Here is a 15,404-nt window from a genome sequence, read left to right as displayed (position 1 = left end):
GTTAGTACAGCCTTTCTTTAGTTTTTATATTTAGTATTACAAGAATCCCTTATGTAAAGAAAGAGTACATATTTGTGATGTCTTACATCTTTGGTTACAGATAGCCATAGATATTTTAAAGGCTTAAGATCTATCAAAGTTAAAACCTAACAGAATTATATTTTATAGTTTATTATATGTTTACCATGTGTGAAAAATACAGACTTTATTCTGCTTATGTCTGTCACAATACTCTAAAATATTTATTTGAAAAATTTAAAAACAAAAAATAGAACTCAGTATTCCCAATCGTTCAGCTTCAGGAACTAGCAATATGTGACTGATCTTGTTTCATTTGCATTTATTTCTGCAACCCTCACCCATATCATAGTTCAATATCTAAACTCAAGGACTCTTAAAAAACAAAAAAACCCAAAAAACTACAATACCATTACCACATTAAAAAAATAACTTAAAAAATAAAAAAAACTTAAAAATGTTACCTTAACCAAAATATTTAGTTGATATTTAGGTTATCTGAACTGTCTTATAAATTACTGTTTGACAATTTGTTTGGCTTGGGATGCAGATAGGGCCATTTGTTGTAAATTGGTTGTGGCTCCCTTTATTTAAAATCTATAATCTTCTTGGACTTGATTTTTTTCTTGCTAGTTTTGTTTTAAAGTATTTTCCAACAGTTTAGATTTAGTTTACTACCTCGATTCCATTGTCCCTTTTGTTTCCTGTAAATTGGTAGATCTCATTCAGGTGATCTTTTTGTTTGTTTTTTGCAAGAGCACTTTCACAAGAGGTAGTTAATGCAGTAATGTTAGTAAACCATTAGTGATCACTGACCAAAAGATATTAGTTTTACCTTTTATCATAATTAATTTTTATATAATGTAAACTTGAAGAAGATTAATTTTCCTTACTATCTTATCACTGTTCCTCAGGCAATTCTCTGACAATATGCCCCAATGATCTTGTAAGAAGATAGAATTTCTCATTGTTCTTTAGTCATACAATTATTTTTTAAAACTAACTCATCCTTAAAGTAAATATTGATTATAGAACCTTTGGGAAACATCATTGTCAAAAAGAATAAAGTGAAAACAAACAGCCCCACAATTTAGATGTAATCTATATTAACTCACTTGGATATGTGTTTTAACATTTCTTTTATATTTCAATACATCCCAATTGTTTTGTGATTACATTTGCTATATTATAAACATATTAATAATGTATACCTGCAACATTTTTAATGTCAGAATTCTACTGAATGGATATGCCATATCTTTAAAACTAATTTACTTGTTATTGGACATGTATTTCTTATTTTAAAATATGAATACATATTTATTAAAATCATTTTCAGGTTGGTCTTCCTGCAAAATCTGGCGTTGCTGGGGGCATTCTTCTAGTTGTCCCCAATGTCATGGGCATGATGTGCTGGTCTCCGCCTCTGGACAAGATGGGCAACAGTGTTAAGGGAATTCACTTCTGTCATGTAAGCACATTGTCTTAATGAAAGTGTTGATCATAGAAGTTGAACTATTCATTGATTCAGTTTTTTTACTCATTTCCATAGTTTATTGGTTATTGGCACTCTGCTGCCTATCCTGGTTATTGGGGAGCAGTAAAAGTACTCAGGAGCTTCAAATTCTTCCACCAGACAGTTCTGATATAATCATTCTTACAGAAAATTACATTTGTTTACTGCTTCTGTATAATTGTATTTAAAAGTTGTAGTTAGTTTTCAAAAGCTCAGCAAAAGATACTAAACTTGGAGAAGTAAATTAAAAATCGACAGTTTATTATATTTATTTTGTCTTTGTTGAATATCCATAAACTACCTTTAAAAGTTTTTTTTTTTTTTTGAAGAAATAGCACTGCAATTTAAAATTGTCACAGTTGATGAACTCATTTTTTATGTGGTTACCCAAGTCTTGTTTTAATATTTCAACATAGGATTTTATTTACATTTACTGTTTCCTGCAGTCTGCATTGAATATTGTAGTGTTTCTGCAGACTTTCTTAATTAAAGTCTTAGAGAAACTAGAGAATGACATTGAGTTGTTTATATATTATTGTAGTAATGTAGCCACTATAGTTATATTTTTATGGTTATATAGTAGAAGACTTGTTTCACGTGGTCTGTTATTATAGTACTCATTTTATAGGAAATGAAGGTTAAATAGTCAAAATGCTATGTAACCAGAGTTGTCCAAATGTGTATCCATGCCTTCTCATTTTTTTAAAAGTAATTTTCTTGGTGTATTGTATTATATTGCTTTGTTTACGTGCAGTGGTGCTTTCTGTAAGAAAGTAGTTAATAGAATATTAATGCAACTTGTTAAAATATGAGAAAACAATACTCTATAAACAGCCAGTTTCTTATAGCTCTTCTTTTTATTTGCAGGATCTTGTTTCTTTGTGCAATTTCCATAATTATGATAATTTGAGACACTTTGCAAAAAAACTTGATCCTCGAAGAGAAGGTGGTGATCAAAGGGTAAGCACAATTCTTTTTTAGATTATGTGTTTTTTTTTTTTTTTTTTTGAGCGCGAGAGAGATAAGATTCACCTTTCTAAATAAGACCAAGTTTAATTTTTAGTGACCTTGTATCTTTGCTAATCACAAATGAGTGAACAAATTGTTGACATTTTTGTCCTGGACCAATAGTGTATATATATTAAAAACTGTTACTGTTTTCTTAAATTGAAATTAGTTAGCTTAGCAGCAGAGTCACCCCCTCCCTCCATTTTCCTAGTATTTTAAGCAAAATTTTAAAGAATTCTGTTAAAGTAAGACACACTAGAATACACTCATGCTATAAAGAGAAAGCATTGTATTTACTTTTAATATTTGTCAGTTACAGTCTTGAAACTTATTTTTATATGGATGGATATCTAAATAGAAAAGAGATTATAGTAGTAGTGAGAGACCTTACATCTCGTCATAATGCATTTTATAGGCCACTATAGATGTTTTTCTATAAAAAATAGTTTTTCTCAGAAAAAGTACTTAATGCAACATACCTGACTTAATACGGTATTCTACTTTAAAATATAGTCACTTGTCACTATGTTGGACTTCATATTACTGCATTTGTAAACCTTTACAGACTTAATACTGAGAGGGGAGAACTTAAACTTCAGGAGTAATTAATTTTTTGCTTTACATAGCTGTTCATTGGGTCATGGGACTTGTTTTATATTTTAATTACATTCCTTTGCATCCCATATAGAAAATGTTAATTCTAAAATTGCTAGTTACACTTGAAGCTAGTATGAGACACTTAGAAGTAGAAAATATTCTCAAAGGAAATTCTAACCTCTAATTCCAATCAAAGTAACTAATAATAATACATAAAAATTATGCAAAGCTTACAGTAAAAACTTCCGTGGGAAACAACATGGATAACCAGGAGCAAAACATCAGATGGTGGTGGGTGAAAGTGTTAACAGATTTCAATAACATTCATTGAAAAATACCGTTTTATAGCTTGGACCTTTCTTCACTCAAGTGCACTAATAAATTATGTATGTTGCTTGAACAACTAGCATTCCTTTGGACCATTGGACTATGAAAGTCTGCAACAAGAACTTGCTTTAAAAGAGACAGTATGGAAAAAAGTGTCACCTGAGTCAAATGAGGACATCTCTACAACTGTAGTGTATAGAATGGAAAGTCTGGGAGAAAAAAGCTAAAGAAGTGGGTTCTAGTTTCAGAATGTTCTTCATTTAACCTTTCAGGCATCTTTAGCTTTTTCTTACATCAAACATCTTTAGCTTTTTTGCATACTATAATATTTATTTGAGTTTTTTTTTGTGTGTGTGTGTTCTCAACTTTGGGTGCTGGAACCATTAAGCTTTTTTTTTCTTTTAATCTCTGTGTTAATACAATGAAAGTGGATTTGTTGGTCTTTTAAAAAAGTATTTAAAAATAAAGCAAACTTGCTTTATTTGGAAAAATGCTAAAAGGAAAAATTTCTGAAATTTTTCTTTGTATTAAAATTGTAACTATATAGTTAGTTCCATTCTAGAATAGTAACAGCTTTGTAATTCTTGGTTCTAAAATCCACACATTTAGCTTCTCTAAGTTTTGTTGCATTTTATTTTTTTTTTCCAGTTTTAAGACTGACATGTCCATAGTGGCAGTAGAAAGTATTTCTATGCTCAATACAAAACTAAAATATTCAAAATAATGAATTGCAGATTATTGAATATAGCAGATAATAAAATTAGCGCAAGTTTACATTAAACCATTTTTAGTGATAGATTGGGTTTACATTTTAAAAGTTCATTTAAAATTTTATCAAACACTTTTAAGTGTGTCTTGCTTTTTTACTTTGCAACTTCTTTGTTCTGTGAGAATTGTCATGTACAGGAGTGTTTTATGTTACTAAACCATTCTAGCCAAAGAATTTCAGATGTAAGATAAATGACATATTTCACTGTTAAAAAGCTATAATGGTTATTACTCAGAAGCAGTGACAGTGAGTGTCTTCATGTGAAATGTTTACCTGAACAATTATATTTTGGTATTATCCACGTTACTTTTTTTCTATGTTATATTTAAGTATGAATGGTGAATTTTGGTTTTTTAGCTTTTAATAATTTTATTATCGTAATAATTTCACGAATGCTAACGAGTCTTTTATTATACATTATAACATCTTGTAGAATTTGTTCTATTTGAACTCTTCTAGAGTACTTAGGAAATGAATGAATTCAGTCTGAAGGTAGTATGTTACTAAAATTTCTGCTAGATCTGGATCCTTTGGTTATATTGAGAATCAAAACTTGTTTTTTGGAGAAGGTCTATGGGTTGTGTACAGCCTGATTTCAGATAATTCACAATATTTAGTCTATCTTGGCAAAGTGATTGTAAAGTTTTGTAGGACCTATTCACACTTTTTCCTTCCTCCATATACCTGTCCAATTCTCACAACTCCCTACAGCTTCAAGCTTGGTAGTTTCTTGGCATTTTACTCATTTTTGAACTTACAAGCTTTGGAGAGGCAGAAATGAGATCTAGAAGGAGAATTTGATAGTTTCATGACACCTATGTGATAGGCTCACGTCTGTAAAAGTAACTGTAGAGCGGCAAGAAGGATTGCATTGGGTAATTGCAATACTAGTGCTAACACAGGTAATTCTGATCCTATGAGTTTGGGAACTTTGATACTAAGAAAACAAGTTTCCTCCCGGTATTGGTCAGAAGCCTTTGGGTGAGCTTAAACACTAAAATCGCATTTTTAAATAACTTATGTTTTAGAAAATTTTATGTTATATGAACATTCCTCTAACACCCAGATGCATATCCTAACTGGATGCTTCTAGTTTTGCCACGTTGGGGGGGTGGAGGAGTTTGAAGCTCCACCCTTGGCATTCACTTGGGACAGTGTTATTTGTGTTGATTCCATGAGACCACTTATGATTTGAGGAACGAGATCCCTTGATAACTTGCATAAAGATTTATTTTTTTCCTCCCATACTTTAAATTGTTTCATCTTTATTTGAAAGTAAGCTCTACTTTATAAGATGAAATTTTAAAATTTGTGTCAATATTCGTATATTAATTTCTGGTGACTATTAACTATGTTGGTAAGGCTTAAGTGCACATTTACCAACTGTATTTAGGGTTTTCTAGTCTTGTCTGTTTAAAGAATCTTGCTGAGAATGAGCAGACAGAAATTATTGTAAAAAGGTAAAAAATGGAAGAAGAGGAAAAATATTGTGAATAGGCCCCCAAACTTTACTTAAAAAAACAAATAAAAGGAAAATCTTTGCCAGATTTAAGGACATTATTTTTGTTCTTCAGTATTTTTAATACCTTTTAAAATAAAGTCCTTGAAAAGTACCCAGTATTGTTGAATTTAATGTTTCCTGCCATTACCAATTCTTGATATTCAAGCATTTAAAGTTAGCATGTGTTTTTCCTTTTTTTCATCATTAATATTTCATTTGAAATGCATATCCTCCTGACATACTTTATTTTTAGCATAAATGTTGTGCATTTTAACTTAGTGTTTGAATTAAAAACATTTGTGTTATTAGCTTTCTTTCATTTGCTTTGTATATTTAATAATGTACCTTTTTATTTTCCAGTATGCTTACTTTTTGTATTGTACAATAAATTTATTTTAAGCTGATTTTATTGTTTTCTTTTTAAATGACAGCAACTGACAGTTTAATTGGAGCAAATAGTTGAGATTTTGAACTTAGAAAAAGATTATCCTTTATGAAAATAATATTAAAATGCCGTTATAAAGGGGTGCTATGATGGGAAACTAGAAACACTAAAGAGTGAGTTTCATTTAATTTAATTAGCATTGGTGTGGGGGGAGGATGGGGCAGACATTTTCCTGTTGGTTGTAGTAGAAGTATTTGAATAAAGGCTTTTCCCCCAATTTTTTCCTTCATTTGACAACTAAAAAAAAAAACTACCTTTATGAGGAAAAGTATTATTGATGCTATTGTTTGTGTATTTGTATGTTTTATCTGTTGTCTAAAGTAGGAAAAAACATTGTTAAATCAAGGGTATCACAATAATAGCTTTACAGTAGAACTCAGTCTCATAATAGGGAATGTCAGTGTTACCATGTTATATTCATTATGTAACAGGTTATGACCACTTGTCTGTAAAGATACAGTTAGGGATTTTTTTAAGTTGGTTTTTATAAGAAGTGGATCACTATAATATTGAAATCCACTCAAAACTATTTTTTTTTTAGTTTAACTTTCAGAAGGAACTTACTGTATTTTCAAATAGTGCCCAAATTATGAGACTCCACGCATTGAAGGACAAATACAGTATTAAAATTGTTTTCATTTGATTAAAGCTGCCATTTATATTCCAGAGAATATATTCCATATATGTTGGAAGATTCAAAAGTATTTAAAGGCGAAAGAAATACAATTGCCTATGGAAACTTCTGTGGAGTTATTTCCTAAAGTTCTTTTGGAACTAGTAAATAAGGAGTTTTCACTGTCTTGCTATATTCATTATGTAACAGTTTATGATCTTTTATTTTTAAAGATATATGTGGGTTGTTTTTGAGTTGTTGCTAACTTTGAAGCAAAGGGAGAGATGAATGACAGTGCCTGGCAATGTTGAGCTGATGGTGTAGGGTTTTGTGGGCACATTATGTATATGGAAAAAAGCACTATGTATACTGATATGTTGTTCTGTATTCTGATCATTTATGTATGATGTGGGTATGTGTTGTGTGTGTGTAGTCATTCCGCAATGACTGGGTTGGGAGGGGGGTTAGTTCCAAAAATCCCTAGGGTTCAAAAACTGATGATCAAATTCTTTATATAAAGTGACTAGTATTTGCATGTAACCTACCCAGCTCCTGCTGTATACTTTAAGTCATCTCTAGACTATAACACCTAATACAGTGTAAATTCAGTGTAATTAGTTCCTAGATTGTATTATTGAGGGCATAATGACAAGGAAAAAAGTTTGTTCATGTGCAGTTATCAAATAGTCACTGTAGGCCTAACCATATAGTATAGCTTTAATGCACAGTAGATTGAATGCAAGGATGTGGATTTTTTGGATCCAGAGGGCCTGCTGTATTATTTATGTGTGTGTGTGTCTGTCTGTCTGTCTGCCTATTTCTTTCATCCACCCTCTATTAGTATAGATGCATAACTGGATTATTGACTTACTCCTGTTTCAAGTTTATCATTAAAGAAATTCTTAATTTCTCCTGTCCCCAAAATCAATCAGATATAGTGCATTTTACTTGTTCAATTTGGCATTAAAAATTTGTGGTTTCTGTTCACTACTAGCACTGTACAGTCAGAGAGAAACAGTGAACTTCATAAAAGGGAAAGCAAGAACATAAGATTTCATGCAGAATTTGACCTTAAAGCTGCTTGCAAAGTATTTTGTATAAAGAATTACACTCAACTTAAAAGAAATAATGTACTTTTTTTATAATGTGCTTTTCAATTGAATAGTTATTTCAGTAGGTTTCTTTTATTTCACTGTGCATAACTTTGTGGTTTCTTTCCCCTGGGTGGCCTTGAAAATGCTAGAATGCATTAAAAAACAAGTAATGTGATTTCTGCTCAATTTTCTCCATTGCTTTATATTGGAGGTAATATTTACATTTTGTAATAAAACCAAAGCCAGATGTTGGAGGTGAAGTTTGTTGTGATGAGTCATGGTCCATCCTTCAGGTTTTCACTTCAATTAGCTTAAAATAGGCTTTATGTTAGTACATTCTCTGTCATGGAATTCAAGGGCCAAGTAATACTGAATATATGATTAAATATATCAAATTTATCTCCTATGTAAAATTACAAGACAGTTAAAGTTTTTTTTCTTAAATATTTACTGAAATGCTTTCAATCCTAATACCTTAGATGATTGAAATCTATCTGGAAGACTTAGCTTTTGAAAGCAAATTCTTACCTTATTTTAAATTTGTTTTAATATTAAAATGCTGTTAATATTTACGTAATGAAAATCTCTGCTCAGTGGTTCCACTTGGAGCCCTGAATTGTTGTTTTGATTTGTATTCTGTAACAGCTGAAGCATTTGTTTACTTTTAAAAAACACAATTCCACTTCTCTGAATATTTGATGTACTTTTTCATTTACCGTAAGTTTGTAGTTTATTTGAGTCACATAATTGAACTTGAGGTAATCTTAAAAGATTACCTGGTATAAACTCCCACTCTACCATACCTTCTTTTCCAGGTTTCTTAGCACCTTATTTTCTCAATTAACATATTCACAGTTTTTCCCCCTCTTTTTTGTTGGTGTTTTATATTTTATTGGCTCAAAGCTTTTGTTTACTGCTTATTTTCAGTAAGAACCATAATTGGTAGTAGAGAATATGATTGTAAACTTGTTTGGTAAATTGTCGCCTTAGTGTTTATTAAACTACTTGATTGTTTTTTTTAGGTAAACAATCACATCACGGTTTATAAAGATAAATAAAATTAGAAGTGAATATTGCAATTATATAGTAGTTCTAAAAATAAACATTACCCTGGAACTCTTTTAAAGTAAGTGTAGCAGACTCTAAAGTGTAGTGACTCTAAAAATAAACATTGCACTATAAACTTTTAAAAATAAATTCCTTTGGGGTTAGGTTAAATACATAATGAAAACAAATATAAATGAGCAAAAGGTTACTGGAATTCTAAACTGATGGCTTCCTACAAAAAGTGTTTTTTTATTTGCATGTTACTTTTTCCCAGCACGTGTGTACCATGCAAAATATCTAGCTACTGCCTTGATTTTATATTAGGTATTTGGTCTCTCAGTACTCTTGATATGTCTCTTTAATAATAGTCTAGCATGTTTATTGTCCTGAGTAGCAGTCTTTGCTTGAGATGGTTACGAGATTTTTATTTTTTAATTAAGAAATTTATTGCTGTTCTTTAAGTGCACTAATTTTTAAAGTTTTTTTCATTGATGTTATGACTTAAATATTGTTACCCTATTAAAAGTATTGGTTTCTTAATTCTCAGAATTTTGAGTTTGCCTTGGTAGTGCTTCCCTCTTCAAGTTTAATGTAGGTGAGAACCTGAACTTTCAGGAGACTGGCTGTTACACACAGTGGAGACTTTGCTTGCTTTCACATTATACCTATTAAAGTTAGAATGGCCCTCAAGTATTAGCATTGATTTTGCAAGCACTACTATTTATATTTGGGCCATTTCACTGTAAAGTGCAATTAAAATCATAATCTTTAGCCTCTTGTTATTTCTTTAGGTCAGGATTATTTTCACTATTTTGTATGTGCCTTTCACAGATAACTAAAGGACACTTACAAATTGTCTTTTGTGTGGAATAACATAACACTTAAGTTTTGATTGCCTTTTAAATTACATTAATGATATTCTATAAAACCATGTCAATTACTAATTGAGCTCTACCCAAGATCTGTTGTTTACTTATTCAAAATTAAAGCTTTTAGTTAAAAAATCAAAACCGTATCAGCTGCCCATGAAATGAATTTTCATTTCCAAATCTTTAATCATTGTTGACATTTTGCCAATCTACATTTTCCTCTAAAAGTTAAAGAAATGTTAAAGTCCAAACTTATTTTTTTCAATATAGTAGAACTTATCATTGATAATTTATTATTTCACATTCAACTTTGAACACATATATCTGTGGGTACAGATCAATCGGTGCACGAAAATTTTAATTTAAATAAAATGAACTAGTAATGTTTCAACTTTGAATTGAAATGACTAAATGTTAACTTATTGCACAGTGACTTCATTGACATCTTTTGATGAAATTACAAGTGATTTTGCTAAATTTCTCTGGTACCTAATACAATTAACATTTTTAAATTGTGCAATAAAATGTTTATACCTTCATGTCTCTCCTTCTTACCCAAAGTGGAATTTAGAGCACTGTTTTGCAAAGAAGAGTTTTAACTTTCTACTTTCCTGTTTGCGACGTGTTTTAAGTAAAACATACTATTGATATTATAACAGAATTCAGAGTATGTATGACTTTTTTTTTTTTTTTGGTCTGAGGAGAAAATGGATTTGTTGTGTTTTTTAATCAAGTAATAAAAACTTGAGAAGCTTTTGTTTTTATTTTGTCTCGGTCGTGCAGTTTTATTTTAAATCCACCCTATATGTCTGTCAGTCACAGAATCCACAGTGTTGCTTCTTGGGTGTCCCTTTCATGTAGATGGTCTAATTATTCATGTATGGACTTCGTATGTAGGAGCTCTGGGGATACAGCTGCTACTCTGTCCCCATCTTGTGCTTTGTAGTGTTTGTTTTGCAGAAATGCTTATTAAGTGCCATTGTGAGGCCTCAGATTTTGGGAAAGCTAAGAACTTGGCATCTTCTGCACAATTTTAATAGTTTCAGGCCTTGCAGAGACTCACCGAATGCTTGCAAAGCATCAGTGAGTTGGGTATAGTGTCTCAGTAGGAAACCCAGTATCACACACATGAATTTCTGAGTCTTGTTTTCTACTTTAAAAATCCATGTTAAACCCTGTTCTGTTTCATAATGCCCATTTAATATATTTGAAACATAGTCTTTATCAGTTTTATAATTAAAACATTTCTTGCTCGCGAGTAAAAATGACTTAAGGAAGATGTACCATTCTCATTCATCCCGACAGAGAATATTGAACTATAAAATGTATTGTACAAATCACCTTACTCACAGGTTTGAAATAACCATACCTACCTAAAATCAGCAGTGTCTCATCCATGCCTGTCACCTGTACCTAAAGACCATGGAAGTCTAGTGTTCCTTTGTCATTCCCTTGTCACGGGAAGCTTAGCGTTGTATAGACTACAATTCAGTATATAGTAATAGAAGCCTAAGCCCAGGTATCCTAGGTTTACTCAAACTGACAGAAGAGCCTGTGGTTTTCCCCCTTTGCTTCCAATGTCAACAGTTTCAGTCAATTCTGATAACAAAACAGGCACAATGCCCTATCAGTAGAAACTTAGTAACATCAGAATAGAAATAGCATTGTTTTTAAAGTCATTGGCAGTAACCGGCACTTACTGTAACTTAACTGTGAGTTAGCCATTAGTGTAAAGTATGTTGTAAGAATTTTTGGTCCTCTTGAAGTGTAGGTACTGTTACTTCTGTAGGTTTTTATAGGCCCAAGTTCCAGTTGCTTCTTGAGCTTGGTCCTTAGCCCCCGACTGTACTGTTTCCCATTGCAAAATATTGCTGGAGACACTTAGGACTCCTTGTTAATAAAAAGTTAGGACAGTGATGATTGCAAAATGCCTTGATAGACCAAGAATTAAGGGAAATTTCATATTAAACAAGGTTATCCTACAGTAAATTCATTTGTAACTGGTTTATATAATGCAGATAGCATTTGTACCCTGTGTTACCAGTAGCTTATGATTTTAATATATGCATGCATGGTATTCATGTAGGAAAGTAATGCCTTTTATTCAAAATTAGGTGTACAGGGAAAACTTGCCCAGAGGCTTTTAACAGATACAATCACCTATGTTCTCAAGTGTTTATCTAACTGGGAAAATTAACTCCTATGTTACTGGACTTGGAAGATAAGTCTCTACATCTTTCCATTAAAGTCATTCCTTGGTTATAGGTATAAGTGCCTGTAGTGTACAATGTAGATTAATATGTGGCATTAAAAACTGATGTTTATTTAAGACTTAGTTAAGAAGATACATTTAGAAATCCATTTGTTTATGCCTTTGCCCACGAAACTCTATTAAACCCTTACTCTTTGGAGCCTTTTATAGAACTCTAAGGGGTTTTTATTAATGTTGTTGATATCAGTTTTATGATCTGGAACTTTTTATTTTCCCAGTGTGAATGTATCTGTGTTAACATCTTCACTTCGAATAAAAAGTTTTTTGGAAACCAGCGAAACTGGAGTGATAGTGTGATAAAAAAATGAAATACTATGTCCTCATCTAGCGCCATTTACAGTTTTGCATATGTGTTTGCATTTAATAAGCAACCAAAGTATATACCATGTGTACTGGACTATGAGGAAAACACTGTTTAACTAAAAATTAACTTCGATCTGTTCCAAAGCCCTTACTCTGGCGAGTTGTCAGTAAATATACCTACATTCTCATTAAATCATTTCTTTTCATCTGGTATTTTATAATACAGCTAAGACTGGCCAAAGTCATTCATTCTTATGAACTTTCCTACTTGGAGTAAGAAAGTGGCCAGGACTCTTCTGGTTTTTCAGTTTCTATTTCAGTATTCTCGGTTCCGGTTTTAAATAGCTACCAAATAATTTTTTCTTTCCGTAGATGAGGAATTTTGTTTTCATATTGTGTGTTTTCCCTCACTTCTGATTCTATATGTAATTCCCTCCCCACATCCCCATGTCCATCTACATATAAATGAAAGTGTATAATCCTTAAAAATGTTTCCTTTCTAGTGAGAACCAGTTATCCCTCTATTTCAGCGGTTTTGTTTAAACAGCATCCAAACAGTTCAAAATATGTAGCCCATTAAATTTGATGAATATTTCAGATTTTACATAAATCAATCTTGGCATTGTCCTACTTATTAATTCAGTCACTTTCTTCATTCACCCCATATTGTCTGTTGTTATGTGTTGAGCTGCAGGATATTCAAGAAAAAAATCAATAGTTAATGAGACAAGTATGCTACACCTCAGAGTGATTGCAATCTAGGTATAAATTGAACAACCAATTCAAAAGCAACATTGAATAACAAGCTACTAAAATTGAAATGATGAGTTCATGAGAATACAGGTAGTTCTAGTTCATTTTAACTTACAAAAGAGGTGAAATGCTATAGAACACCTGACACCATTTTTATAGATAACACAGTTTGAAACAAGTGGGCACAGTGGTTAAATGCACAAAATAACAAGCATCCCAGGCCCGTCAGGCTTCTGGCGGAAGAGAATGAGTGCAGAGAGTGCTTAGCTGTATCTTTAATGTTTTATTTCTTGAACAGTTACTTAAAGCATATATAAAAGTGCAAGTACTAGGAGAAGCATAACCACATTTTATCTGGGTAAGATGATTGATTTTTCCCTGATAGTTAAGTGGTAGTTAATTTTTGAATGAGTTAGGATTAATGAATGAGTTAGGATTGACAGAGTAGGATTAATGGGATAGTTTGCCCTGAACAACCCAGGACTAGAGGGTGCTAATAGCACATTTGAAGTGAAAGAGAAAAGGTGATGAAATAGGAGTGAGTTGAAATAACTGGGTGAATCTTAGCGATAGACCACAGTGTGGAGGGTAGGCTTACTCACATGTTAGTGTGCATCTGAATTTAGAACTAGTTTTAAAGTACAGGTTCTTAGGTCCAACTCTAGAAACTGATTTTAAAACCTGCCAATTTGATACCTATCTCAGGTGTTCTGCTACCTGTAGTCCTCTGGACACAGTTTGGAAAATGCAGGTTTTTTAATGCTGTCTTAAGAGTTCAGTACTATTCCAAGTGCAATGGAAAAATGAAGGCCTTTAAGAAGGAGAATATCATTGTTAAAAACCTGCATTGTAGAGAGTGAATTAGAGGCAGACTAAAGTTGAGGTCCTGATGTCAGGACTTAAACCTGCATTGTAGAGAGTGGATTAGAGGGAGACTAAAGTTGAGGTCCTGGTGTCAGGACTTAGAATAAGGTGGTAGAGGGAGAAAGGTAGATGTGTTTAGAAAGCAAATTGGCAGCACATAATATTTGATAGGTTAAAAAAGAATTGTGTGTGGGGTGTTCACTGGCAGTGGATTAGACACTTGGGGTTAACTTTCTAGTATTAGCATGGGCGTAGCCAGTCAGAGCTAAGGTGAGCTGTCCCACCAATCATAGTGTACTGGACTTAAACCTCATGTCTCACAACTGTTCTAGATTTAGTCTCACTTACATAGTCAAAATGGAAGCTAAAAGAGTGCTGTCTAAGGTAAAAATTTTCTCAAAAGCCCAGAGTAGCTGGGCTTTTAAATACACTTCCTGGGAAGTATATTTAATTGGGCACATTTGCAACCTTGCTAATATGCACAGGAACAGAGAATGGGTTGTGGGTAGGCAGTTAGCAATGTGAGAGTTAATTCTGATTGACACATGTGAATGAGTGAAATTGCAGTAGTGATGTTCAGTAAACCAGGTACAGGCCTGGGACTCTGAAAAAATGTCTAACCTGGAGGTGCAGTTTTGTAAATGGTCAGCACAGAGTGTAGGTTCAAAGTATGGAGATGTGTAAAGTTGATCAGGGAGATAGAATAAGGACTCCTGAGGCTCTTTTATTTTAATAGTAGGGACTCCTACTAGGAAAAAATGGCCAGTGAGGAGAAAGATCTGTCACAGTGTAGCATCAGAAGTCAAGGAAGGAGAATATTTCAAGCAGTTGGGGGCAATTGGTTGTACCAAGCAAAAGAAAGTTAAGGTGTTTCAGAGCTCTCAAGCATTAAAGGAAGTGGAGATTGAAAAATGGCCCTCAGAGCGAGAAAAGGAGGGTTACTTTTCTAAAATCAAAACAGTCAATAAGGATGTATTGTGGGTGGAATAAATATAGAACCCTCTGTCTGTGTGTTCTGCTTTACGGAAGTAGCAGTATTGAGACATGCCCAGGAGATGTCCTTTAACACTAAGTTCAAACTAATTTCACTTCCATTTCTGCCAAAACATTGTTTTATTTCTCAACAGAAAAATTCTTCTGAGGGCCTTGCTTGTGATTGATTTTAAATGTGTACAAGACTGTATAAAGTACCTTCTGGTTCCAGTGACCTTGACCCTGATCTTTGTGGGGGAGAAGTCCCATACAACCTTTGGTGATGAATTTCTTCCAGTCATCTTTGTTTTTAGTTTTCTCTGCCTCTTTGTTTCATATACTTGTGTGTGTGGCGTTGCTAATAATCGTAAATAAACTCAACACTATCTTGTCAGAGTGTGGCATCTTGTCCTCTCTGAATACACTAATGTAATAT

At 32.6% G+C, this 15,404-nt stretch overlaps 1 protein-coding gene across 2 annotated transcripts in view; it reads left to right on the top strand.

The window, feature by feature from the left end:
- GLS (glutaminase) overlaps window positions 1–15,404 on the top strand; it is a 70,460-nt gene that overhangs the window by 41,673 nt on the left and 13,383 nt on the right. Inside the window, exons 13-15 of one of the 2 annotated variants that reach the window (XM_012726510.1) lie at window positions 1,358–1,489; window positions 2,402–2,494; window positions 3,547–5,760. In XM_012726510.1, the coding sequence (XP_012581964.1) occupies window positions 1,358–1,489; window positions 2,402–2,494; window positions 3,547–3,693 (372 nt within the window). In that variant the 3' untranslated portion in view covers window positions 3,694–5,760. Of the gene's footprint in view, window positions 1–1,357; window positions 1,490–2,401; window positions 2,495–3,546; window positions 5,761–15,404 lie in introns of those variants that run through there. The other variant, XM_004674434.2, reaches the window with a different exon arrangement.

Source organism: Condylura cristata, unplaced genomic scaffold (genome assembly GCF_000260355.1).
Source record: "Condylura cristata isolate star-nosed mole 26May11 unplaced genomic scaffold, ConCri1.0 scaffold00002, whole genome shotgun sequence".
In the NCBI taxonomy this organism is placed as follows: Eukaryota; Metazoa; Chordata; class Mammalia; order Eulipotyphla; family Talpidae; genus Condylura; species Condylura cristata.
Note: the sequence above shows the minus strand (reverse complement) of the source record. Positions and strands in the feature narration are given on the sequence as shown.